At 35.9% G+C, this 27,962-nt stretch overlaps 1 protein-coding gene across 1 annotated transcript; it reads right to left on the bottom strand.

Moving 5' to 3' along the window:
• Window positions 1-69: 69 nt before the first annotated feature.
• LOC126831957 (uncharacterized) lies at window positions 70-27,962 on the bottom strand. The gene is made up of 13 exons (XM_050562622.2): window positions 26,639-27,962; window positions 24,515-24,610; window positions 22,333-22,391; window positions 21,399-21,569; window positions 16,299-16,439; window positions 13,521-13,634; window positions 12,322-12,573; window positions 11,980-12,115; window positions 11,145-11,259; window positions 10,322-10,597; window positions 9,858-9,969; window positions 8,832-8,975; window positions 70-1,206 (listed from the first exon to the last, which is right to left on the bottom strand). Exons 7-13 carry the CDS (start codon window positions 12,569-12,571, stop codon window positions 1,034-1,036), a joined length of 1,206 nt encoding a protein of 401 aa, XP_050418579.2. The 5' UTR covers window positions 12,572-12,573; window positions 13,521-13,634; window positions 16,299-16,439; window positions 21,399-21,569; window positions 22,333-22,391; window positions 24,515-24,610; window positions 26,639-27,962; the 3' UTR covers window positions 70-1,033.

The raw sequence follows: 27,962 nt of genomic DNA, 5'->3' as shown, positions 1-27,962 counted from the left end.
ACCAAAATGACCAACTTAATCAAATTTGTGAAGGTCACATGACTAAATAAAATATACATACGCATCTTTTATTACATTAGAACTGATAAAAATACAAAACATAAATACGACAAAATCCATAATAATATGGAAAATTAGGGTATTATTAAATAGTAAAAGTACTAAAATATAAGTAACATAAATGGATATATGGAAATAAACTTAGTTTATATTAAATAGTAAAATTACCAAAATATAAGTAACTGATATACATAGGGTATATTAAGTATTGTTTAATGGTCGAGAGCGAGACATTAAGTAATATATTATAACAACATGAGGGCCGTGAGGCCCGAATGTTTTTACAATGTATTACGCAATGTCTTAAGCTCGAGACCATTAAACAACTTAAAATACAGACACTTGCACGTGCTTTGCAATGAAAAACGTCACTCGAGTTCAATATTTTACCAAGTTACGCTTGGCACATTGCCCGTACGATTATTTGAAATAATAGTACTCCAACATCAAAGGATGACGTCACATTTGTATTTTAAATAATAATAGTACTAAACTATATGTAACAGATATATTTCCTCGTTTGGAGAGATACTAAATACATGACATTAGACTGAATATATATTCAAACTGGTCCTTACAGTTAACACAGAATTGTCACTTGTTGAGCAACACCTCTAAATTATGAACAACATTTGATCCCTTGCTGAAGAACGTAATCGCCATACCAGGCTACCTTTAGAATGTACTGGTTAACACAACTGGGATTTTGTATATATTTGCGCGTTTACATCGATACTCACGGTGACTCAACGAGTAAGACACTTGAATAATAGACACGTGGCTCAACTAATAAGACACTGGTTACAATATTAGTAACAATGTCAATAAATATTATATTTACAACCAATCTCTAATTGTACAAATACTCTCGATACATATTCACATTGTGAAGATGGAAGTTAGTTTATCCGAGGAGCTTCCTGTACAATGGAAGTTGGTCGATACATATTCTCATTATGAAGATGGAAGTTACTTAATCTGAGGCTTCCTGTACAGTGGAAGTTGGTACATTGTTATAGATAATGTCAGGTTTATTCGATGATGGCTGACATGCCAAGGAATTATCTAAACCCTGATAAACTGACTCTACGCTGTTTTCAGCTCTTGTTTCCATCTCTAAACCCGCATACACTGATGATGGGTCGTCTACAATATAAAATATATTGACGCGGGTTAATACCCTTGGTGTACAGTCGTAGTCAAGTTTAATAAAGATGTAATATATGATTGTTGAACAATATTTAATATTCAAGCAAATCAACCATTAGCTCTTCGATTTTACTAACCTAAATCGTAACGAGCCAAAATATATCCATCCCCAGCTTCCCGCCACCTACACACACACATACATGTTTATGGTGTAAATCGAGGACTTTGAGTGGATGCTTCTAATCGAGGTCTTGATAAATATTGCATGTAACTAAAAAAACACAGTTATGTCTGAACTCAAGTACATCAAACGATTTGAAAAATATATAAATAATTCCTCAATTTATATATTTTCTGTATTAAACGTTTTACAGAAGAAATGCAGACATACAGGATGTTGCAAATAATTGAAGAAATACGCCCAATCGAGGACACGCATGGTGTATGTTGGAACGCCGCCAAACGAGGTCATCTGCTCTATACTATCATACTGTTCCCCCCCCCCCCCTTTGATCACACATGGGAAATAAAGACAATATAACTGTTTACCAGCGGATGCCAAGCAGGATACGCCCACATTTTCAAGAGATGGATAGAGAACAAGCTAAAATCAAACACGAATTTTTGTACAATCAGGGGCAATAATCCAGAAAGTTATGGCCTGAAATGTGCAAATATCAAAAGGGACTGAGATCTCTGGGATATAAAGATATTTTTTAAGTTTCATCAAAATCGGATAAAAATTGTGACCTCTAGAGGGTCCACAACCATCGTATTACACACTTCTACACAATTTGCGTACAAAGAACGGCCATTTTCCCGAAATTCGAATTCAAACTTTATTATGGTGGAATGGTGATGTATTTAAACGGTTTTTAAAATCGGAAAAAAATTGTGACCTCTAGAGAATCCGCAAGCTAAAAATGCGATTTTTCGAACAATCAGGGGCTATAATCCAGGAAGTTAAGTTCGGGTATCCACATTTATCAAAAGGAACCAAGATCTTAGTGTGTAATGGTGATATATTCACACGTTTTTTGTTCAATCAAGGGCCATAATTCAGGACGTTACAATCCGATATGCGTGAATATCTAAGGAACCAATATCTTTGAGTTATAAACATGTATTTCAAGTTTCTGCCAAATCGGATCAAAATTGTGACCTCTAGAGGGTCCACAACCCTGATACACAATATTTTGACACTATTTGCGGACGAGGGGCGGCCATTTTGTCCGTCGGTTTCGGTCCGATTTTTACGAAATTCGAACTTAACCATCCTTAGGATGTAACGGTGATATATTCAAATGTTGTTTTTTTAAATCGGATAAAAATTGTGACATCTATAGGGTCTACAAGCTAAAAACGCGACTTTTCGTACAATTAGGGGCTATAATTCAGGAAGTAATGGTCCGATATGCGCGAATATCGAAAGGAACCGAGATCCGTGGGTTATAAACATACATTTCAAGTTTTAACCAAATCGGATAAAGATTGTGTCCTCTACAGTGTTCACAAGCTAAAAACGTGATTGAGTGGGTTGAACACTCTATATCCTAAAATAGACCCCCTTTGACCACATTAGCAGCCCATTGAAAAAATAATTTTGTATTGATTCAGCCACTTAAACTTCTAATTTTTTAAACCAATTTTACTGAGGTCTTACAGCCTGTATGTAAACAATCGATGCCTCAATCGATACCAACTCCCCCACCCCCACCCCCCTGCTTACATAACTTTCGTTTCATCAAGTAAATTTGTGCGTTACCCTATATGTAGATTTCAGTGGATTCTGCCAAGCTGTTTAGCATAAGGGGTCGTGCATATACTGACTCGAGCGAGGTAAGCAAGATCTTATTTTCTCACTATAATTTTCCTTTACATTGACATTGTACAGGCGTTCACATTGACTGACACGCGGCCGATTACAGTAAAAAGTTGCCCAGTAAATTTGACTGGGGTTCGAACGTTTTTCGACAAGGATTAAATAGGGCGGTTCCTGGATGTACAGGGAAACTACGTTCAGAGTTGAACCACTATTAAATAAGTTGTGGGAAGAATTGCGTTTTCCCCGTGGGTAACGCGACAATGAATAACAATGGCGGTTTAAGCTATCACGGCATTATCCACGTATTTATAGTTTGGTGGTTTCCTAAGTCGAACTGTGTTTAAGGTGATATTTGGAAAAAGAAATCATTTTCCCAAATCCAAAAATAGATAAATCTATAATTGACTGGAATATTTATGGAATGGAAAGTGAATTCTTTTTATAAACCAAGATCTTCCGATTTGCAGTTTTCTAGCGTGGGCGGATTTGTGATTTGAATCGATGCAACGAGGACAGTAAATAATTCGGTTATATTGTGATACTGCTTGTAAACTATACATATATAAGCCTCCGTATTTTCCATAAATTCACTCTCATATGCTAGTCAAAACTCTAAGTCGGGAGTTTTATACATTTTATTATAAAATGGTAATAAATTGGTTTTACATGAATGAATAGAATAATAAATAAAATCTACAATTTAAAACAGTACAATAATATTGTTATTGGGCGCTCTACAAATCCCTGAAAGTACAACAAGTATCACTCTGCCAAGTTTTTTCCGGGCTATACTATATACCGGAAAACAACCGAAAAACACCGGAAAACTACCGGAAAACACTGGTAAGGTATATTGAAGCATGTCATTTATTATATAAAAACGGGAAAAGTATATTTGCATTGACCAAGCTTCAATAACTCCTAACATATCTTTATCGAAAATATTGTATGTACATATGAAGCTGAAGCAAAGAATGTAACAAACTCTTTTAAGAGCGTTGAATATGATAAAATGCCCATTTTAAAGCTAGCGCTGTAAGATATGATATGACATATTTTGTTATTTTGGGTGATAAAACACGTATCAATCACCAAGAAAATAACATTTTTTACCAACTGTTCAGAAAATGAAAGAAAACTAAATTTAGAGTGATCCTGTATTTGTAGGTTGTTTTTTTTTTTCAATTCGGACTAGATTTGCCAAGACAAATAATTTCATGTAGTGCGCAAAGGGCATGTATGTTGTTGTTGTTTGTTAGTTGTATTTTACCCCCGCTTCCACCGTGGTGAATGGGGACCTATAACAAAACCTAGTCTTTTATATTGAGTTCTTTTGTACAATTTGGAAAATAGCTGATCACTAACGGGCCATACTATATACCGGAAAACACAGGAAAACACCGGAAAACAACCGGAAAACACCATTTTATACTGAATACCGGAAAACACCGGAAAAACACTAAATACCGGAAAACATCCTAAATACCGGAAAACACCCTAAATAGGTAACCCGGAGCCTGGTCCTCTGTGTGCGGTTTTGGACCAAGTGAGCGCCGATGAAGGAAGGTCAAGGTCATTACGATGTTCGTTTTACAAATAGCCCCCACCCCACCACCCACCCCCCAAAAAAGTCCGATTTTTTTTTTCTCCAAAATTTTTTTGACGAAAAAATTTTCTGTCACCAAAAAAAAAAAATAGAATTTTTCCGAAAAATTGGTTTTACAAAAAAACATTCCGTAGAAAATAATTTTACAGAGAAAAATACTGGAAAAAAATTTTGAATTTTTTTTTTTTGAGAGAAATTTTGGAGAAGAAATTGTTTAAAAAAATCTGAAAATTCCGATTTTTTTTAGAGAGCGCGCCGCGCCGCTCCGGGAGGGATCATCGTCAGGGTGGGACGGGGGTGAACTTATTTCATCAGCGCCCACCTGGTCCAAAACCACACACGAGGACCAAACTCCGGGTTACTAAATAGCGACCGGAAAACTTAGAAGAGTAAACTGTGCCCGAGATTTTTCTAGAGAGCGCGCCGCGCCGCGCCGCTTCGGGGGGGATCATCGTCAGACTGGGACGGGGGTGGAATTGTCCAGTCACGTGACGAACATAGATCTCTCGTTCCTCAAGCCATATTATTTCTACAGTCATTGTCATTAATCACAAATTACGGGATGATATACGAAAATGCAGGTTTACTTTGAAATAGTGCAAATGATACTTTTCCATCTACAATCTTCAGATCAAAGGATGCAAGTTCTTACACAGTGCAGTATAATTTGTGCAACAGAAGACATCTCGAATATCGATTGTCGGAAAAAACATTTTCTCGGGGACATTTTTTTCCGAATACGCATTCGGTGTAAGTCTTCAGTCACCAGGAAGTGGATAACATAGTAATGTTTTATTACGATAATAGTACATAAAACAAATTGGTTGCCTGAGGTTCTGGGAGAAAGTAGCCTCATCGGCTAGAGTCCTCTATTTCACAAACAAAAACAACAATTCATTCCTTGAAAATTTATCGATCAACCCTTTTTACAGACGTCCAGCTTACCACTTCCCGTCAATGTAGTAAGATAGAATATGTACTTTTCTCATGGACAATTGGGCGAAAGTTGGGGTTTTCTCAAGGAAAACTGGTCAACAAGTTGGGGAAAAAAGCTCGAAAAGTAATCCAGAAAAAAAATCATGTGTGTGGCCCTCGGAATATGATGGAATATGTTGAATATTATTATGATTCAAGTGATTATATTTGATCCTGGAATGAAAGTAAGCTCAGAAACAAGTAGATTTTTAGCCCTTCCAACGAGATGGATAGCTCTTGGAAAGGATAGACACTTTTCAGATTACAGCCTGTCCAAGAATTGCGTGGCATCCATTTCGTTTGGTGATTAGGACACATAGCGGTTAAACCTTGAACTTCAACTCGAACTATTCTGAGATTTATTAACTCGCTTTTGATGATACTTGCTGTTTTATGATGCGATTTTTTTGTTACCTAGGGAGGAGTTGGCCTAGTCGCGCCTTCCACTAATTTGTACCACCCTGATTCCAGCGTTACTGGTAAGAATCAGGAGACCGGCGCAACCGGCATATAATGGGGCCCTCCGAGGGCAGTTTTTAATCTACTGACATACTGAAACACTGAAATTTACTGAAATTTACTGAAAACAAAAATCAAAATACAAAATATAATATGGTCAATGATGGAGGTAGACTTTTAAAACATTCAAAACATAATAGGCATCAACAAAAGTTTGGAGAAAAAAAAATCGGAAATTTTTTTTTTTTTTTTTTTTGGGGGGGGGGGGCTATTTGTAAAACGAACATCGTAATGACCTTGACCTTCCTTCATCGGCTCTCACTTGGTCCAAAACCGCACACAGAGGACCAGGCTCCGGGTTACCTATTTAGGGTGTTTTCCGGTATTTAGGATGTTTTCCGGTATTTAGTGTTTTTCCCTTGTTTTCCGCTATTCAGTATAAAATGGTGTTTTCCGGTTGTTTTCCGGTGTTTTCCGGTTGTTTTCCGGTGTTTTCCGGACACCGGTTGTTTTCCGGTGTTTTCCGGTTGTTTTCCGGTGTTTTCCGGTATATAGTATTGCCGATCACGAACTATATTTGACGAACTAATGTCTAGGTCCCACTGGGGAAAAATCATCGGCGATATGGAAATAAACTAATTTTGCCCCAAACCATGGAGTAGTCCCGTGAGAAATGGAACCTAGGCATTATATAAAACTAGGCTTAACAGTAACACGTGCTAACAAGTGTCACTACTTGAACTTATGCGACTTATTAATATTTCAATTGTTGATTACTTATTATGTTATCCTTATTATTTCGGCAATAATGTTTTACGTTACGTCAGGTAAAAACTTCGAAAATTCAGTCAGAAGTGATTTAATGACTAGATGGCTTGTTTTTTTTTAACATCGAACGGTTTTCCTGCACAGGTCATTGGGTTTTTTTGTCAAAGGTATGATGATAATAATAGTAAAACTTGCCTTATGTAGGCTTGATTATCGTTGAAATAACAACTTATTTCTCCCATGTGACCATATTATGATGTGTATGGTAGACGTAGATCAACCGAGGACTTGATACTCTAGTTGTCCAATAAACACTAACCGAGAACTTGATACACAAAATCATACTTTTCATTTTTTCAGATCACACACTCGAAAGATACACCCTAACTGTAGAATACCACCTAACGCGGAACACCCCAGATCGACCCGACATTCAAATGAGATATTAAATCCGGGTGATTGTGAACATCGTTATAGTCCTGGATTTAGTTCAAAAAGTCGTCGGTTGAACCGAGGACGTAATCGGTTGACACAGGTCCACGATTAGAAGGTGTGTATTCAGATGTGTGTCCCCGATATGTATGTATTGTTTAATGGTCGAGAGCGAGACATTAAGTAATATATTGTAACAACATGAGGGCCGTGAGGCCCGAATATTTTTATAATATATTACGCAATGTCTTAAGCTCGAGACCATTAAACAACTTAAAATACAGACACTTGCACGTGCTTTGCAATGAAATACGTCACTCGAGTTCAATATTTTATCAAGTTACGCTTGGCACATTGCCCGTACGATTATTTGAAATAATGGTACTCCAACATCAAATGATGACGTCACATCTGTATTTTAAAGGATATTAACCTACCCGAGGTTGATATGGTAGAGAACGCGAGGGCGAAGGCCAAGTGTTCTCTACCCTATCAATCCGAGGGAGAGTAGGTTTATATCCTACATATACGACGCCATTTCACCCTAAGATTGAATGGGTTCTTCCATTCAAAGTCAACAATGATTGGATAACTGCTCGGTAGTTTCCGTCAAATAACGAAAATTACCGAATTAATCACGTGCAATTACGTGCATGTTTTTGTTTATACGTCGCCATTTTGGAGTATTGAATTAACGCAAAACAAAATGGATAGTAATACGAAGTCAGACGAATAATCAATCCTTTTAAGCCAACATATTGACGATGGAATAGATGTGAATGAAAATATCGACGAGAATCTATCCAAAGCCTGAAGAAAATTTGCATTAAAAGGTATTCTTTTGCGATAATTCTGACAGTGAACCCTGATTGAAGGTTTTCGGTATGTTCAGGGAAGGATTTGACCGACTGTTTTAAAATACTATATAAAGGAACTCTTGAGCGATAAATAATTTCAAGTCTAGGAGTGTGTGGACGGAAAGAAAATTCTGAAAGATATCTTAGACATGGAGTATGGATAATCGATTTAAATATGCCGATAAGTACGCCGTCTATTTCGGCCCGGAATGTTACAAACTGTACCATAACAATTTTTAATTGTCAAAAGAATAAAAATTTATTTCTGTGTTTTTTGTTTTATTTCGATCATCTTTGTCATCAGCGGTTGATATGAGCTGAATATATCGACCTGAGATGACGTCATTAGCGGTTGATATGAAATATCAACCTGTCATGACGTCATCAGCGGTTGATATGAACGAATATATCAACCTGTGATGACGTCATGACGGGTTGTTGTGAGATATAACTGCTATGGACATCAAAGAAAAAACTACCGCCAGTTGTATATACACCATATACAAACGCACACACACACACATACATACAAAAGAAAAAGATAAAAACAATATCGCCATGTATCCTTTAAATATAAACCCATCGGGGCTGCTATAAAATAGTTATAATTAGATCTAGATTTGTTATAGACCCACTTGATCTAGTTGCAGAATAAACAGTGAGAACCTATTAAATATATGTATTACTATCTAAAACCAACCTTCCTTGGGTTTAACCCGTTTTATTTTCCATGTCACAACGACAACAATAACGACGACACCAACGATAACAACTACCACTGCGACTGTTATACCTGATATTAAAACCCAGTCGGTGAAGAGTGACGTGTCAGCTTCATATTCACCTTATAAAAGATAAAAGTAAATCAAGTTGTCTTTAAACCAGAAAACAATATTCAGTTACTCTTAACTGGAACGATCTTTTCCAGTTGGTCAAAAACTCAAATTCATTTTACTGGATATTGGCATCTTTACCATCAATTTTTTTGTTTTAAGTGAGCTCATAATTGCGCTTTAGATGTGCGTGGATGTGTGCAATATCCGACCATCTAATTACGAACAAATAATTATTACAGGATATTAAATTTGAATTTAATCGTTTTTGTTAACTATTCATAATGTTGATATTGTCAACCAGTTATCAAATGGGGTACGGTACACTGGAAAAAGTGTCAGATTCACGAAGGTAAGTCTGTTTGTAGCTAACGTGTGCTCTTAGTTCCAAAAAATCTGATTAAAATATAGATCTATATTTATTTTCGTTTTTTATACTTTCGATGGCCTACACTACATGAAGATCTGGTCAGTTGTTTTAGGAGGTCGCGTCAGAGGTCATACGAGCGACTTTTGTCCGTATTACGTCAAACATTTAACCAATCAGCATTGATGTTTTTAGTGGATTACCCATAGTTCCGTGCACCTCACACCAAAGCTCGCCGTAACAAACCTTTTCATTGGCTATTCCCTAACATCATCCAAAATTCGTCAATGATAACAAATCTTCCAGATCCTAGTGTAGTAAAGACAAGTAAAACGAATTTTTGAACTATAAAAAAACGAAACGAAATAGGATCTGTGTTTTAATCAGATTGAGTTCCAAGGGACGTGTTTCACACGACGTGTCGGTAGACGAGTAAATTCCCATTTCTGTATAAGTTACTATAAGGCGCGCATTATCTTGATGATGTGTTATGGCAAAGTTTGTGTTGATGTTTCAAAGTACTTACAGACTGGTTTGGAAGGTTGTAGGGCTCCGTTATAGGCCACCACAGTAATGACATATTTCGAATCAGATTTTGCTGCCCAGGAAGCATAAGTAGCTGTTGTTTGAATAATATCCTAAAAAACAAAAACAAATACAAACTGCTTTAATGGGAGAGGAAATTGGAACAAACATGGTCTAGATAGTTCAATATTTGTGACTAGCTGTTCTCCATTAACCCTTGTCATCCATAGTATTAATCGGTCGCATTTCTGTATTCCGTAATTATACATATTAGTCATCGTGATGCAGCTATTTTCGAATATATTTATTTTTAACAGATAGTATACATCATATTTTAAGCATTAGTCATTCGATTATATACCGAATTAAAAAGCATCAGTTATTTTTTTTACATGCTCACCTCTGGATTGTTAGGCAAAAATAATTTGAATTTCAGCCATTATTGTACAATATAATTTCTATTACCTTTCTTTTATTGAGATCAATGTTAAAGTTCCCACTGTCCAAGCATTTAGGCGCAAATCCATATTGATAAAACTTGATCCCACTTTCTCTATCATAGAAATCCTTCCAGTAAGAAAACATTTCATGATTCGTTTTACTATCAACTTCCGGTTTTACACGATCCGTTTTATTATGAATTTCCGGTTTTCCAAGATCTATTTTCTTATCAACTTCCAGTCTTTCAACATCCCCATCATATATACGGCCTTCAACAGGTGCGCTAGTGTCGACATTTATCTGTAAAGAATAAGACAAAGATAATGTTGCCGGGAAACCTGACATAATTTTTCTCTTGGATCAGTTGTCTTGTGACCAAGGTTAATGTGTAATTCACGCGGGACCATTTGATTGGGAACCGACTGTTATATCTATGTATGTTATAAACGATAATGTAACATTACACCATTGCTTTACAGATACTGTATATCATAAATAAATTCTAAAATAAAGTGTTACACATACAAAGCATTCCATTACCATATGTAGTCCATTAAAACAACGGTCTTTATTGTAGAACAGTCGGACGTTAGACATCATTATATTTCAGTTCATTTCATTTTCATTAAAACACAAGTATAATAGAGACAACAATAATAATATAAATTTAAGAATTACGACCATCAGAACAGTTTACGAATAATATTGAACTAGCTGTGTTCATTTCAATAATTCATTAGACATACAAATATATAAGTAATATACAAGCAACATTTTAGTATAAATAAATGATACACCACAGGATTGTCTACATACATTATTATATAGTTAAATTATGAAAACCAACCAGAAAAGTATGAGTCCGAGTAGAACCATTTAAATATTTCTTTGTGATGATGTTTCTTTCTATATCTTCTATCACTACAAATCCACCATTTGATACCGAGAAACTCACTTCTAACCTGAAATGATTACAAGGAAAGACATTAAGTATAGACTGAAATTGCCAGAGTACTATCTAAACAAAATACTATGTGAGTTCAAACGAAGTCCGACATACACAATACCGTGTTCATGGACTTACATTGTGCGCTACGAATTCAAATTCTTTTACGTAGACGTCAATGTTTACACGGGATCCCGGGTTTTCGTGCCACCCGAAGGACTAGACAGCTGTGCTCTCAGCCCTGCACCACTGACAATGGGAAACCACGGAGAGCGGACCCGAGACATTCTGACAAGCCCGCCTGTCTCTTATACATAATCACTGCTCCGACTGGTTAGTCCCGAAATGACCTAGTTTGTGTCAATTGGACGTTAAGCCCCTCTCTCTCCCCCCCCCCCTCTCTCTCTCTCTCATATTCACGGTATTGTATAAGTATAACTACATAACTAGAAGTAGCAATGGCTGTTCCTGGAGCAATGTAGCTGATATCTCAGAAAGTTACTAGATCCGGCTTCTGAAATCCAAGTCCATGTTACTACAGCTGTAAGCTATGACATGTATTTTTCACGAGAGATGGTACGTTTACTCGTTCAAGAAGACCTGATACCACATTTCATTTAAAGAGTTGACATAGAGATTACATCTCTTTCTAAATATATTTGTATCTTCAGTTACGACTATCCATTTATATTTCTCCCCATAACATTCTTTATGATTGTAAGAGTCTAACACTTACATATCGTGATGATTAGAAAGTGCAGATAACTCTGTTAGATTTGTAAATATCTGTCTACATGTGATGATCCGCTGTATTGGGTTATCTTGGCTAGCATTAATAAAACATGGAACAGTGATAGCATCTGTGTCGTTAGCTGTAAATAATCACAGATTGGATTTCAATTACGTTCCTGAAGTATTTGTGATCTAGAATGACATTTGATAATGAATGTTTTTTGGCTTTCATTTATAACCTGAAGTCGGGATATTACTGTGTAAGTGTATGAATCAAAGAATTATAAAATCTTTTAAAGGAGTAATCCGAGTATTTGGTTATTTGTCTAATTGATAAGTAACAAACCTATTTTCAGTGTAACCTCTCCTCCAATTATACCAACTTTAAAATCTTTAATATAAGCTGGATGACTGGTTGTAGGAACATCAGGTGTATATATAGCAGTAAAACTAAAGTCAAGACTGACTGGATTCAGAATATGTGTCCATACAATATATTGTGGTGGTCCGGCATTACTATTACTAGGTACTTCTGTTATATCGCCATTACTTCCTCTTATACGTAAAATATTGTGCATTATAGTCGGTCCTTCCATAACTAAAGTATAATATTGTGTATTAGACTAGGTCCTCTCATAACTAAAATAAATATTAGGACGTCCCTCCACAACTAAAGTGAAATATTATGTATTATAGAAAAACCTTTAATAACTATAGTAAAATATTTTGTGTTATAGTAGATCCTTCAATAACTAAAGTAAAATATTATGTGTTATAGTAGATCCTTCAATAACTAAAGTAAAATATTATGTGTTATAGTAGATCCTTCAATAACTAAAGTAAAATATTATGTGTTATAGTAGATCCTTCAATAACTAAAGTAAAATATTATGTGTTATAGTAGATCCTTCAATAACTAAAGTAAAATATTATGTGTTATAGTAGATCCTTCAATAACTAAAGTAAAATATTATGTGTTATAGTGGGTCCTTCAATAACTAAAATCAAATAGTATCTATTATAGCATTTCCTTTCATAAAATAGTATGTTTTATGGTAAGTCTGTCCATAAAATATTGAGTTTTGTAGTCGATCCTTTCATGACTAAAATAAAATATTATAGTCGGTTCTTCCATAACTAAAATAAAATATTGCGCGTTATAGTACGTCCTTCCATAACTAAAATAAAATATTGCGCGTTATAGTAGGTCCTTCCATAACTAAAATAAAATATTGCGTGTTATAGTAGGTCCTTCCATAACTACAATAAAATATTGCGTGTTATAGTGGGTCCTTCCATAACTACAATAAAATATTGCGTGTTATAGTGGGTCCTTCCATAACTAAAATAAAATATTGCGTGTTATAGTACCTAAAATAAATGAACAAAAATAACGTTGTTTTCGTCTGCAGTTGAACAGCAATTAAATAATAAGATTTTAAAAGATCTTAGTAATAAGTCTTTTGTTATTCCAAAAGAGTCATATGTTTAAATTGTACACTTTTAAATTGTTATAAATGATCTTATATAATTATAATATCTTACTGTTATCACATTTTGTTCCATTAAATCCTCGGCTACAATTACAGTTCTCTACTAGTTCATCCTGACATGTTCCAGGATAACATGGTGTACTGTCACTCCGCCATGAACACGCCTCTTTAAATAGAAAAAAAACAGAAGACAATGAAATAGTTTGTAATACACTATTTATTGTATAACATTGTAATGTTGAACAATAATAAATGATATTTTCTTATCCTTGGAATATCAGAAAAGAGTTTCGTTTCTCTAAAATAAATTGATTGATGGATATTGAATTTTGAAAAATCATGTCTTTTTTTAAGCAAATCAGCAATAGCCGTATTTTATTGCAGTAATTACTTGGATCACTGTTGTCTGTGATTCTCTCAAAGCAGCGTACGCGAAAAATTGGGATAATGTTGTAAAATTTAGAACTGCAGGAAAATTCACAACGAAACGAAGAAATGCTATGTGCTGATAATGCCAGAAGGTGTATATTTAAAATGTCTTCTATTTACTTAATTCTTTTTCTTTCTTTTTTTGTATAAAAATGATAATCGTCATATTATTATCCTTCATTGATTTTTCATGTTTTGTCTTGTTTGATCCAGATATATTTTACTATAAATTATTCATTGATCTCTAGTTTGTGTTTATGTTTCTTCATTCATCCACGGATTCCTTAAAATACCACTACTTGTTGCAATCCAGGCCTATAAATCCATTTATTCTGGATTTTGTTCTATACTATTTAGGCCTATAAATCCATTTATTTATGTATAATATTGTATTCAAGATATAGCCCTAATACACCCACGGGCCTACTAAGTGCTGAACACTTTGAATATGTGTAGGTCGACCAATCGTCAAGGAGCCGCGGTGGCTTAGTGAATATGGCACTGGCTCCCTAACCAGGTCTTGGGTTCGTTCCCAGTGTTGGCCGAGAAAGTTCCTCGGCATTTTCCATCCAGCGTGGTCTGCCCTTGTCAGTGGTGTAGGACGGAAAACCTGGCAAAAATAAAATGTAAAATGCGGCAAACAATGGCGTATAAGTCATTGGCGGCAAAGGTCCATTTTTAAGAATTGGGTAACTCTGAAGAGTTCAGTCGTTCTCCTTCTATTCTAGGCTAGACATTGCAGAAAGCCACAGAAATTAAATTATCTGGATATCTAATTTTGATAGAAAAGGTATAAATAATAAATAAATAAATAAAACACGGTTTCTTTGATATTTCAAATGATATTTTTAAATTCAGTCTGTTTTATTATAAATATTACTATTTTTCCTTTCGGAAAAATTGAAACTGACAGAAACCCAACAATAAAAATATTAAATAACGAATGTGGTTTTTTTTCTGTTTTGGGTCATTCCATATGAACTGGAAGAATGGTGAGAACATGCCCCCCCCCCCCCCCGCCCCCCCCCCCCCCCCAAAAAAAAATAATTAAAAAATATATCTTATAGTACATGACCTTGAACTAACAAGTCCGAAATTTACTTCTCTAGGTCAAAAAGTCTATAAAATCAGTAATTATTGTCAGTTTTCCGGTGATTTAAACTCACAATTTTAATAGGAGTAGAACTCTTTAACTTTGTAATCTAAGACAACGTTTGGTGTAGATTACGAAATTAGCATCACTAGGTGGCAAAATGTGGAACAAATGTAATATTCACTTTTTCAGGATTTCCGCGGCCTCTGGCAAAGTCACTATTGTATACACTCCCTCCACAATTGGCATAGTTAATGTCGAAAAACTATTATTATTTCATCAGCATAGATGTATTAATACAGATAAGCGAATGTTCAGTGAAGTGAATAGCAGACATGACTAAATGGCATTCAAAATAGACGCCTTCAAGTATTATCAGCACATACCATTTTTTTCGTTTTGTTGTGAATTTTCCGGTAGTTCTAACCTTTACAGCAGAATAAGAGAGAGAGATAGAGAGAGAGAGAGAGAGAGAGAGAGAGAGAGAGGGGGGGTAACGTCCACTCGGTCATTTCGGGACTAACACATGGTTCAATTTTATTTCAATAATTCGCTTGCGCATAGGGGTCTTTAGCAGTGGGAGGAAACCAGAGGACCCGGAGAAAACCCACGAGGTTGGACAGGCGACCCTACTCCTTGTCACGCACAGACTCAATGACAGACCGTATGATACAACGCGTGCGTGCTAACCAAAGTTATCATGTCCCAAAGTCTCAACCAGTCACATTGCTCATCTCTGCATGTCAATTAGAAGGAGAGTTATTGTGTTCCAAAGTCTCGACCAATCAGATTGGAGTCTCTACTTTGCCTAAGCAGAACATGCTCAGCATCGAATATTGTTAAGGTATTGATGTAATGAAATTATACACCAAGTTTCATCACTCTCACTTAATTAGAATTAAAGTTATCGTCCCAAAGCATCAACCAATCAAATTGAATATCTCTGCTTACCCTAAGCAGAAAATGCTCTTCTTCGTACTCTATCAAGGCATTGACTTAATAAACACCTACACCAAGTTTGAACATTCTAGCTCAATTAGAATTAAAGTTAGTGTGTTCCAAAAAGTGTGACGGACAGACAGACAGACGGGCGAACCGATTTTAACAGTCTCCTGGTTTCTTCGAAAGGCGGGGACAATAAAAAAACCTTTATTCAAATTTAGATTTGAAATTGTATTTTTGTTTTTTAGGTCTTCACTTTCTATAATTAAGACACAGGTACTCAAACATTATTAATATATAAGAAAATGCATTCTGTTACACTGTTTACACAGGTTCTCAAACATATTAATATAAGTAAATACGTACTGTTACATTGTTTACGATCTGTCGATACAACATAAGCTCTAAAACCAGGCTGTTCGCCTACAACACCTCCACATCTACTACAGAGTTGGTTTGTTTTACTGGTACAGGTTTCCTGGTTACAGTTAGCAATCGGTGAACAAACTAGAAATAAAATATGTTATTATTATTACCCATACAAATAATTCTAATCAAACATAAATATATAAGAGATAGAGTTTCTTTAGTTTTATTAAGTAATTTAAATTTATTCTTTGGTAAGGCCCAATTTTGTAGCGGGTAATTTTTACTTTTTGTTTAGATTTAATTCTTTCATTTTGATGTTATGTATTTGTCTCTTTTAAAAAATACATGATATACTTATAACATCATGTAATTTACTTTGTAAACTGTGCAAGATTGATTCTCTCTAACCAAAGTATGTGATCAATGTATACAGAACTCTTAAATCCGTATAATTTTCACAAAGTCTTAGAAAGTGTGCGACACTACGGGTAGTGTTACGTCGTGACTATCCTGGTCAAGGACTCAAAACAAAAATAGGCTGTGACACTATCGCCTAGGGCTTTCTTTGACTTCACGTTGTGGGATCAATTATTTTAATCTGGAACACCGTTTATGTTGTTAACTATATTTATATATCGAATACAACAAAATACAATGTTTAAATACAGGAAACTACAATATCTATGATAGTACTTTAGGAGTTATTAAAATATCCACGGTCTGAGTTTAATTTCCTTAATAACTCAAACCGAACGGCTTAAACATCACATTTTGTCTCTATCCCAGCCTTTCAGCCGAGGCGGCTGTGGGTGTGATGCCCCCCCCCCCCCGGTCTGCTCTATGTTGTCTGAGGGTAAATCAAACCCGCTCTCTCCTATATAGAAGTATAAAACTATAATGCGTCAGCTATTAGGGCGGGACAATTACCATTTATGGGTAAGTGTTTCGTATAGGCACCGTTTTACGTCAACACTTTTCTAGTTAATTATACTAATCTGTTCACGAGATGACGATAGTACCCTATTGACCAGAAATGGATACCGATAAAACTGTCGGTGAGTTAGTCTAAAAAAGTGGTAGATTACTGCAAGGTACTTAACTGACCTCGTTTTCGTTACACATCATGTAGGTAAAGAATTTCTATATTAAACAGAACACCTTTCTTACAACTAAAAGAACCCCTATAGTTTTACAAGTGTAATTCGTCTTCTACCACAGATTTGCATTTAGTTATACAGAACAATTGACAATATCTCTCAGTTCTATTTATACTGTTTTCTCGACCTTTCTCTATGTTTAAATTACTTAATCTGAGCCGACGGTAAGCAACTCTACACAATTCATTTTCAACATTTGACAGGTATTTGTCTAGTTCTGATAGAGATATGATCTCACAATAGAAACCAAGTTTTCTGCAATTTTCTATGTTTTCTCACAATAGAAACCAAGTTTTCTGCAATTTTCTATGTTTTCTAGTCCGATCGTTAATGTAAATTCGTCGGTTTTTCGGGTAGAAATCGTGGAATAAGCTTTATTTTGTAGGTTTTGATGTTTGATTACAAAAAAACAATGTTGACATTTTTTTTGAGTAGGTCTTCACAGTATGGGAGGCCATTATTTGAGGGTAGCCATTTTGCGATAATATTCCAAATTATTTTTCATTTTCACCTTATTTATAATGTTATCGACATATCAACTGTGATTTGGCAATGTATTAATATTGACAGCATTCATGACTATATCTCAGATTTGATTGTTTTCCATCATTTCATGATGATATTTCCAAGATGGCGCCCATTTTAGCGGGATAATCGGTCGATGTGCTGATTTCGATTAAGTAGTAGTGTTTGGTGTCAATATATATGTTTTCGGGGTCACAAATTACATTCCTGACATTAACAACCTTGTAAAATGATCACATGTTCATATACTTAGCATATTACCAAGATGGCGGGCATTTTTGGCGGGAAAATGAGACGATGTGCAGATTTTGATTAAGTGGTCGTGTTTAATGTCAATATATATGTTTACGGGGACGCAGAATCAATTTCTGACATTTACAACCTTGTAAAATGATCACATGTTTACATATTTAGTATATTTCCAATATTGCTGCCACTTGTGGCGGGAAAATCGGACGATGGGTTGATTTCGATTAAGTAGTTGTCTTTGGTGACAATATATATGTTTTCGGGGAGGCAGATTCGATTTCTGTCATATACAACTACGTAAAACGGTCGTATGTTCACCAATTTAGCATATTTCCAAGATGGTGGACATTTTTAGCATTTATTTATTAGCATTTATTTATCATCGATTTTCCCGGGAAAGTAAAGCCTATTCCTGGCATGAAGGCAAAAAGAGCATAGCGGCAGCGTGGTGCTTACGCCACGTGCCCATCATGCGCCTGCAACGACCACACCAAGCGCTTACTACAAGATCTTTCTAAGCTCATGGCCAAGATCTGGCTGCGCGAATAGTGTTCCCACCATTTTCTCGCGGTTACCAGTCAGACCGGGATACTTTCTCACCACACTCCAGTGACATGCCTACCAGGCGTAAGGCGTTCTCTCGTCACGTCTATAGAGACTGTGCCATGCTCACCCGTCCTCATTCACTTTCAAATCAGAAAACAACCAACAGTCAAGCAATCAAGAACATTTCATAGTATTCTTGAGGTTTCCTCTTTGGGTGCTAGACTGGGGCTGGTGTACGAGGCCCAGTATCTTCCCTATATATACATAAAGGTCGTAACAGCATAGCAAGCATATGGCCAGGAGCTTCGTTCCAGCCTGGCAGCAACGTGGATGATAGTGGTGGGGACGTGGCTGTAAATGAAATACTTGCTAAGAAGCCCTCATAGCATACATGTAGATTATTTTATCAACTGACTTCCAAGATGATTGTAGAACGAACATGTGGAATGATATTGCGCTGGAGTTCAACTACAACATTGTTGGATAATATACCTAATGGGTAAACTCGGCACAGGCTTCCAGGAACATGCTACAAGCTTATACATAGCAGAATTGGATTCAGAAACCTTTACAGTATATTGTGTTTAGAAAACGTTCTGCCACAAACAAAAATATGCTGAATGTGTGAACATACCACCATTTCACGCAGTTGTAAATGGCAGAAATCGAATCTGCGCCCCCGAAAAACAAATATTGATACAAAAACGCGACTACGTAAACGGAATCAGCACATCGTCCCATTTTCTCGCCCGACATGAAAGCCATATTGGAAATATGCTAAATATGTGAATATGTGGTAATTTTACACAGTTGTAAACGGCAAAAATGGAATCTGCTCCCCAAAAATTATATCCTGGTACCATAGACGACTACTTATTCAATATCCGCACATCGTTCCATCTTCCCGCCAAAAAATGGCCGTCATATTGTAAATGTGCAAAATAATCATTTTACACAGTTGTTACTAACCGAAATGGCTTCTCTGCCCTTGAAAACATATATATTGACACCAACGACGACTACTTAATCAATATCAGCACATGGTCCTATTTTCCCGCCAAAAATGACCGCCATCTTGGAAATATGCTAAGTATATGAACATGTGATCATTTTACAAGGTTGTAAATATCAGGAATGGAATCTGTGGCCATGAAAACATATATATTGACACCAAGCACTACTACTTAATCGAAATCAGCACATCGTCCGATTTTCCGCCAAAAATGGTCGCCATCTTGGAAATATCATACTGAAATGATGGAAAACAATCTGAAGTATAGTCATGAACCCTGCCAATATTAATACATTGCCAAATCACAGTTGATATGTCGATAACATTATAAATAAGGTGAAAATAATAAAATAAGTTGGAATATTATCGCAAAATGGCTACCCTCAAATAATGGCCTCCCATACTATGAAGACCTACTCAGAAAAAATGTCAACATTGTTTTTTTGTAATCAAACATCAAAACCTACAAAATAAAGCTTATTCCATGATTTCTACCCGAAAAGCCGACGGATGGGAATTTGGTAACAAATCGAATCCGACTATATTCATGCCATTTTAGGGCGCCACAGTCTGCCACTCTTTGCTTGAATTCCTACTTTCTGACATAATCAAACATATCGAAAGCCATAAATACACAACAATTCCTTAATCCTATCAGCATAATGTAATTTTAGTAACATTTCATAACACGTTTTGAGGTAACTTTCGTAACTCAATTCTAAGATTTTGAGCCCGAGCGGTTTAATATATTTGGGTACGGGTTAGTACCACATAGTTTAGTTATATGACTATGGAAGTCATGGGTTCGACTAAAATGCGATGGATATCGGAAGTGGGGGCGACTAGTATGTGCCTCTCGTTTGTTAACCAAGGCGAGACTGGCCGTTGAATTAAATGTACGGGTAGGCCTTCCATCCTTGGGTTATATATGTGTCTTTTTTGAATGAGTGTCTTCTTTTTAACAAGATCGGCTCTGGATCGATTTGATTCAATGGTTGAGAGAGAAAAGGTTATTAGTCGAAAGAATATCTTCCGTCAATTAAATATTAATTGTTCTTTTCCTTGAATAAGCAGATTGTTTTCCCTCTAGCAGATTGGGTGGAGCTTAACCGTGCAATAACTAGACATGTTCAATGTTATTGCACACTTTTGCTGGTTTACACTAGTTTTAGTAGAAATCATATACAGAAGTGGGGTCAGTTTTCTGTGCAGTAACAATAATATGCATGTTGAGCAGTTGTCAATGTTACAAGTCATTTATAGCACGCTTCATTCGTTAACAGGTTTAAGCCCTCGGCCTTCGGCCTCTGGTTAAACCTGTTAACTCATGAAAGCCGTGCTATAAATATAACTTATACAAATTAAATGTTATGATACAAATTAAATGTTATGATACAAATTAAATGTTATGATACAAATTAAGTTTTATGATAACAATTTTAAGTATCATGATATCAATTAATTATTATATCCATTACGTTTTATGACAGACACTATCGTGCAGACATTAATATCAAAGATATATGCCATTGCGTATTATAATAACATTTAACGTAACATCATGGTCACATGCATTAAACGACATAATAATATTAGAATTCTACTTACTATCACATGTTGGTCCAGTAGAGTAAAATCCGGGTGTTGAGCAGGCACAACGATTGGGACTAACACAAGTACCATCAACCCGTCTCTGTATACTACCATTAGTATTGATTATATGTGAATCAGGGAAATAAGCATCACATGCTGTGGATCCTCTTTTACCATTACAGATAGCTGTAATAAATATAAATAATAACTATATTATCTATGTACCATTCACCAGGACAGACAAAACACAACTAATTCCCCATGCAGAGGCCTGCATATTTATAGTGCATAAAACCCGTTGATGCTGTATAAAAGACTCTTAGATAATATTATATCGAAGATCGAAGAAATACAAACTTTTATTTTCCTAGTGAGTATTGCCCTAAATCCCTAATATTGTATGCCATGGTAGTGTGTGAAATAGCTTTATTTAACGTCCGCTTCCACCGAAGTGATATCGCAGACAAGCCATGTTAGTTCCTGGATAATCATTTTATAGATTTCTAGTGAGATGTGTAGCCTACGTCACGATTATCAATTGTCTTATGAGGTTGAGTTATGTCTCTCCATTAAGCCAAACTGGCTATCAGATCTCGACTTAAATACTATGCATTACTGACCTTTTAATCGAAGTCGCGCACCGTGTTCATAATTATCTATATATATTAACGAAAACATGTCGGTATGTTTATTTGCAAAGAATGCGCTTCTGTTTGAAGAATAGTGTGGCATTAACAACCAATGCTTTGTGTCAGTTTGATTGAAAAAACAAACGGACAGATTTCATTTAATGTAATGTTGCTGATATTGCCCTAAATTTAAATTATTAACAAGGGTTCATTCAAAGTTATGTCAGCCTAGTAAATAAAAGTGGATACAAAAATATGTAGAATTAATCCCTCATCAGTTTATTGAAGAGAAATAGAATGAATTTAAAACATCTACTTACGTTGACATCCACCACCTGAGTAACCAGGACAACAACGACGCGCTGTTCTGTATTTAGTTCTAAAAACATTAATATGTATACCTACATTGTACAAGGCATATGTATAATTAATATTTTAATTAAAGCGATGACACGTAGACAATATATTATCGTTGTTAAAGATGGGAGTCCCCTAGAGATCCATTATGTATGATTTAGATACAGGGCTGGACGTTCTAGCTATAATAGTTTTAAAATGTAAGATTTAGATAAAGGCCTTGGCGCTCTTGCTATAATAATAGATAATGAAAAATTAATATATTGAACATTTTATTCAAATTACTTTATTCTGAGCGAAGTTAGTATCATTGTTTGAAGATATAACGTAGATTACTTATTATCGTGGCTGCGGTAATGGACACATATCGTCACACATCATGTAGGTAAAGAATTTCTATCTTAAACAGAACACCTTTCTTAAAACTAAAATAAACCCTATAGTATCACACAGAGAGAGAGGGGGGGGGGGAGAGAGAAATGGGGTTTAACGTCCACTCGACACAAACTAGGTCATTTCGGGACTAACATTTGGTTTATTTTTATTTTAATAATTCGCTTACGCGTGTGGGGTCTTTAGCAGTGGGAGGGAACCGGAGGACCAGGATAAAACCCACGAGGTTGGACAGGCGACCCTACTCCTTGTCACTTACAACCGGGGATTTGAAACCACGCCAGTTGACTCAATGACAGGCTTTATGATACAGCGCGCACGTGCTAACCATTCGGCCATCCACCCCCACCCCCCTATAGTATTACAACAAGCATACAATAAGAACAATCGCTCGATGACCGTGACTTTAGTGAATTCACGTGCTTGTTATGGCTAATCCATAGAGTTATAATTCTATATGTATTGCTTAATCCCATCTAGCATTAAATAAAATAATTTGAAAGTATTCTATTTCTTGATAGCGGCATAATAATTTCTTTGGACATGTAATCACGAATTGTGCCAATAAATAACTAATACGCGTATATTCAAAGACTACTCTCCGGTGATACATTATATATATGTACATGAATTAAGAATTAAGTACACCGAATAAAGAGTTGTTTGGCCTTCCATAAGACAAAGGAGAAGGAAATGTTGATTTAGAACAAAATTGAAATATGCTGATGGCACATTATTTTCTTTCACAATATTATACTTTTATGTATAATAAACTTAGCTTTTGTTAAAAGTTGACTCTATCTATACATCGACTTGGTCCATGAAGCAATGTTAACATATATATCCACTAAATATCACAACATAATTAAACATACATTATGCAAGAGCTAAATCTGATCATTGCAAGTCTTTATTTAGGCTTCAGATCTCATAGAAATTATAAATTAGATCTTTATTTACACAACAAGCACAAAATCAACTCTGTAGACCCACGGATGGCTTGGATTCAGCTTGGATTTAAACGGGATTTCGTTGACTGATTTAATTTTAAATGGCGTCGTGAGCGGAGATTAACCGTTACGTTGACAAAATACTCCCGGATCGAGGCTAAATGATAGAGTGTACGAAGTGAGGCCACTGTTGAGCGATGCCTGAACAAATGACATCTAAACTATTTAAAGTGCAATAAACTAAACACAGATAATTACAAATTATACAATTCCTGGAGACCGTGTGATGACTAATACAGACGGACAGGTCTTCTGTCTTAATAATATCAATGAAAATATTTTTATTTCCCTAATAGGCACGGCCCCACTGGTGTATACCTATAGATTTATCATAATTGTATTATAATATTATGTTCTATATTCAATTGATTTAATGCATGCCCAAAATACAAGTAAGAATGAAAATTTACCCTCTCACTCATTTTGTCCAATTGTTATAAAAATCCAAAAAGGTAAAACACAAATTCGGATATGATGACAGCAGACAAAAGACAGCAGAGATTATGTAGGCGGAGTTAACGCCTGTCAATCAAATGATCGCCCATACTAAGAATCGGTGAAGATGGATTTAATCCCATTTCTAGTCAAAAATTACACTGGTGATAACTATGTTCAGAATAAAGTAATTTGACTGAAATTTTGAATATATTCTTCTTTCATCATCTTTTATAGCAAGAATGGCTAACTCCTTATAAAAATCTCCCATAATGTATCTTTAATCATATGTAATAATAATATATACCTGGTCTTAGAACAATGTGGCCATCCCTGAGCACACTCGTATGGAGTATTACAAACACAATACCCTTCATCGTACCGCTGGCTATAGCTGCACCAACTGCAATTTAAACAAGCCAACAGTGAGGCTGATGTCCCCCGCCAAAATTCCAAAATAAATAGATGACCCATATTTATTAATCGCACATTTTTTTTTTTCAAAAGTATCGAGCAATCAAACAGATTATCAATTATACCTAAGTTTCACCACTCTCTAACAGATAGAATCAACATTATCTTGTCCCAAATCATCGACCAATGAAATTGATTAGCTCTGCTTAGCTTTAGCTCGAAATGTTAATCATTGAACTCAGTCAAGACATTCGCCTAATGAACATTTACATCAAGTTTCAGCATTCTACCTCAATTAAAAGCAGAGTTGTTATGTTCCAAAGTCTTGACCAATCAAATTGCTTATCGCTCTTTAGCCTAAGCAGAAAATTCTCACCATCGAACTTAGTCAAGCTAATAATATAATGAATCTATATTCGGAGTTTCGTCGCCCTCACTTCATTATAACCAAAGTTATTGTGCCCCAATGCATCAACCAATCAGATTGCTTATCTCTGCTTACCCTAAGCAGACAATGTTCATCATCGAACTCCGTCAAGGCATTCACCTAATGAACGCCTACACCAAGTTTGAACATTCTACCTCAATTAGAATGAAGGTTATTGTGTTCCAAAGTCTCGACCAATCAAATTGCTTATCGCTCTGCTTACCCTGAGCAGAAAATGCTCATCATCAAACTTAGTCAAGGTATTGATGTAATGAAACTTTACACTGTCACCAAGTTTCATCACTCTCACTAAATTAGAAGTAAAGTTATCGTATCCCAAAGCATCAACCAATCAAATTTCTTATCTCTGCTTACCCTAAGCAGAAAATGCTCATCTTCGAACTCCATCTAGGCATTGACCTAATAAACACCAACGTCAAGATTCAACATCCTAGCTCGATTAGAAGGAGATTTATTGTGTTACAAATTCTCGGCCAATCGGATTGCTTATCGCTCTGCTTACCCTTAGCAGAAAATGCTCATTATCGAACTTAGTCAAGGTATTGATGTAATGAAACTATACACCAAGTTTCATCAATCTCACTTAATTAGAACTAAAGTTATCGTGTCCCAAAGCATCAACCAAACAAATTGCTTATCTCTGCTTACCCTGAGCAGAAAATGCTCATCTTCGAACTCCATCAAGGCATTGACCTAATAAACACCTACACCAAGTTTGAACATTGTAGCTCAATTAGAAAAAGAGCTATTGTGTCCCAAAAAGTGACACCGACAGACAGACAACCAGACGAACCCATTTTAATAAGCCCCTGCTTTCTTCGAAAGGCGGGGGACATTAAAAAAAAAAATTTAGGCCAAATAAAATATTTTTGTATAAGATATCGACATTTTTTAACCTTCTCTACGTGGTACTTTATCGCGTTGCAATCTCTAAACGACTATCGGTGCGAAAGGTCTATCAAATTCTCTAAATACAAAATAAAGTCAATAGTACGACGTGAACATCTACAGGGACACATGTCACAGACGGTGGTGTTCTCGTGACAAATTGGTTTTAAATGTGCCAAAGTATGATAATGTACGGTGCTAAGACCACCTAAAGATAAGTTTTAAATGTTCCTATTATTAATTAGAACAGATTTCGCTTTAGTTTTTATATTTTACGCGGACATTTATTGCTTTATATCTTCCTAGTGTAAAAATGGAAAATTTGACCTTTTGACCTCCGGGGTCACAACCAACAAAGGTGAATTTAGCAAGTTTACATTTTTATTGAAAGAATGATTACCTTCGACCATTTTCAGCATGATTTCATGATATATAAGAATGGCTGCGCATTCCCTTTCAGTGCAAATGACCCCATTTGACCTTTGACTCCTGAATATCTTGAAAACGCCCCAACGGTGAACCGATTACCACTCGGCATCATATTCTACGCAAAATTTTACTCTAGAAAAGTTGGGTCTGGTTTTGTGCCCATTTGATGACCACCCCCACCCACCCCACCCCAAACAGAGCCTCCGGTCTATAAATATCAAACTTTAATATAACTCTTAAACTTATACTTACTTGGCTTTGTCTGTATATAGACACAGGATTAAAAACAAGAGAGGCAGGCATTTCAAAACCAATCCTTCTCCATGCCTTTAATCCTAAGTTACTGTCCCTCAATAAATAATATATATTTTAATATTTTACAACCACATATCAATCAACAAGGAAGTATAATGAATAAGGAATATTAATGCTAGTCCAGGCATTTTAACTCAATTTTGCACCATTCCGGGCAGTTGCTGCAATAGAAATGCCGACCACGGTTTATGGTCGGTCTAGACGTATATTACTACCAAACAAAAGTCCCAGTCCGAAATCCGTACACAAATGGGTCAAATTGGCAAAAATACAAATGGGCCACCAATTTTGACTGGAAAATGTCAATTTTGATCCATTTATCATTATATGATTCCATTTTCGACACCTTTTCATCTTGGTAATTACTGGTACCAGTGGGTCAAAATATATGGAAATACCATTGGAGATTTCGGGATTAAGAGTAGTCGTTTCTGTCTCAGATCTAATACGATGGCATTCATGCCCAGTCGTCATATGTCCTCTCTTGGCATGTCCAGAAAATAGGTGTTGCGAGTTCTACTGTTTACTGTTGTAACAGCTGTCACCGTTTATATCTGTTGTAATGGGCCGTCTTGCCTACAGACCATGTAAAAGACAACGATCCACAAAAAAATTTTTTGGCACCGCGGACTGTCTAGACCTTGATAAGGCGCCTCTATTTGGGCAATACCGGTGGGGTGTTCATTATCAAATGGTTCACTGCATATCTGACAAACGGGCGATATTGTATCCATCTGTGTTTCAACATTTGAATAATTTTGTGAAAAAAAAAATCGCCATGTGCTTCAAAAGGCACCACCAGCTTCCACAGTGACCCCAATCGACAGACCCCTACGCCCCTACCGACGTGAGCTGTGCGACACTCCAAATCAAATTTAGTTGATACTGGATGAATGTCATTGTATTAGGTTTAAGGTTGGAGTCCCCCAATTGGAAATCTAAATCCCTAATTGGAATTTCTCCTATATTGGTACAGGGAATCACTTTTAAATAAATAAAATATGCACAAGGATGGATTCAGCTTCCTCGAAAACGTATTTTTTGACACCAAAGTTGATCCTTATGTAAAAATCGAATTTTCCCGCCAAAACTGACCACTATCTTGAATACCCCCAATATTGACTCAACAGTACCACTTATCTTAAAAATGTGTATGGGAATCGATTCAGTTACCCAGAAAACCCCGAGTTTGATACTAAACTCGGTCATATTATGATAATTGGGTGGAAATCAGAATTTACAAGCCAAAACAGGCGGTCAT

The sequence above is a fragment of the Patella vulgata genome, chromosome 9, assembly GCF_932274485.2.
Source record: "Patella vulgata chromosome 9, xgPatVulg1.2, whole genome shotgun sequence".
NCBI lineage: Eukaryota > Metazoa > Mollusca > Gastropoda > Patellidae > Patella > Patella vulgata.
The sequence above is the reverse complement of the archived record's forward strand: the minus strand, read 5'-3'. Positions and strand labels throughout refer to the sequence as shown.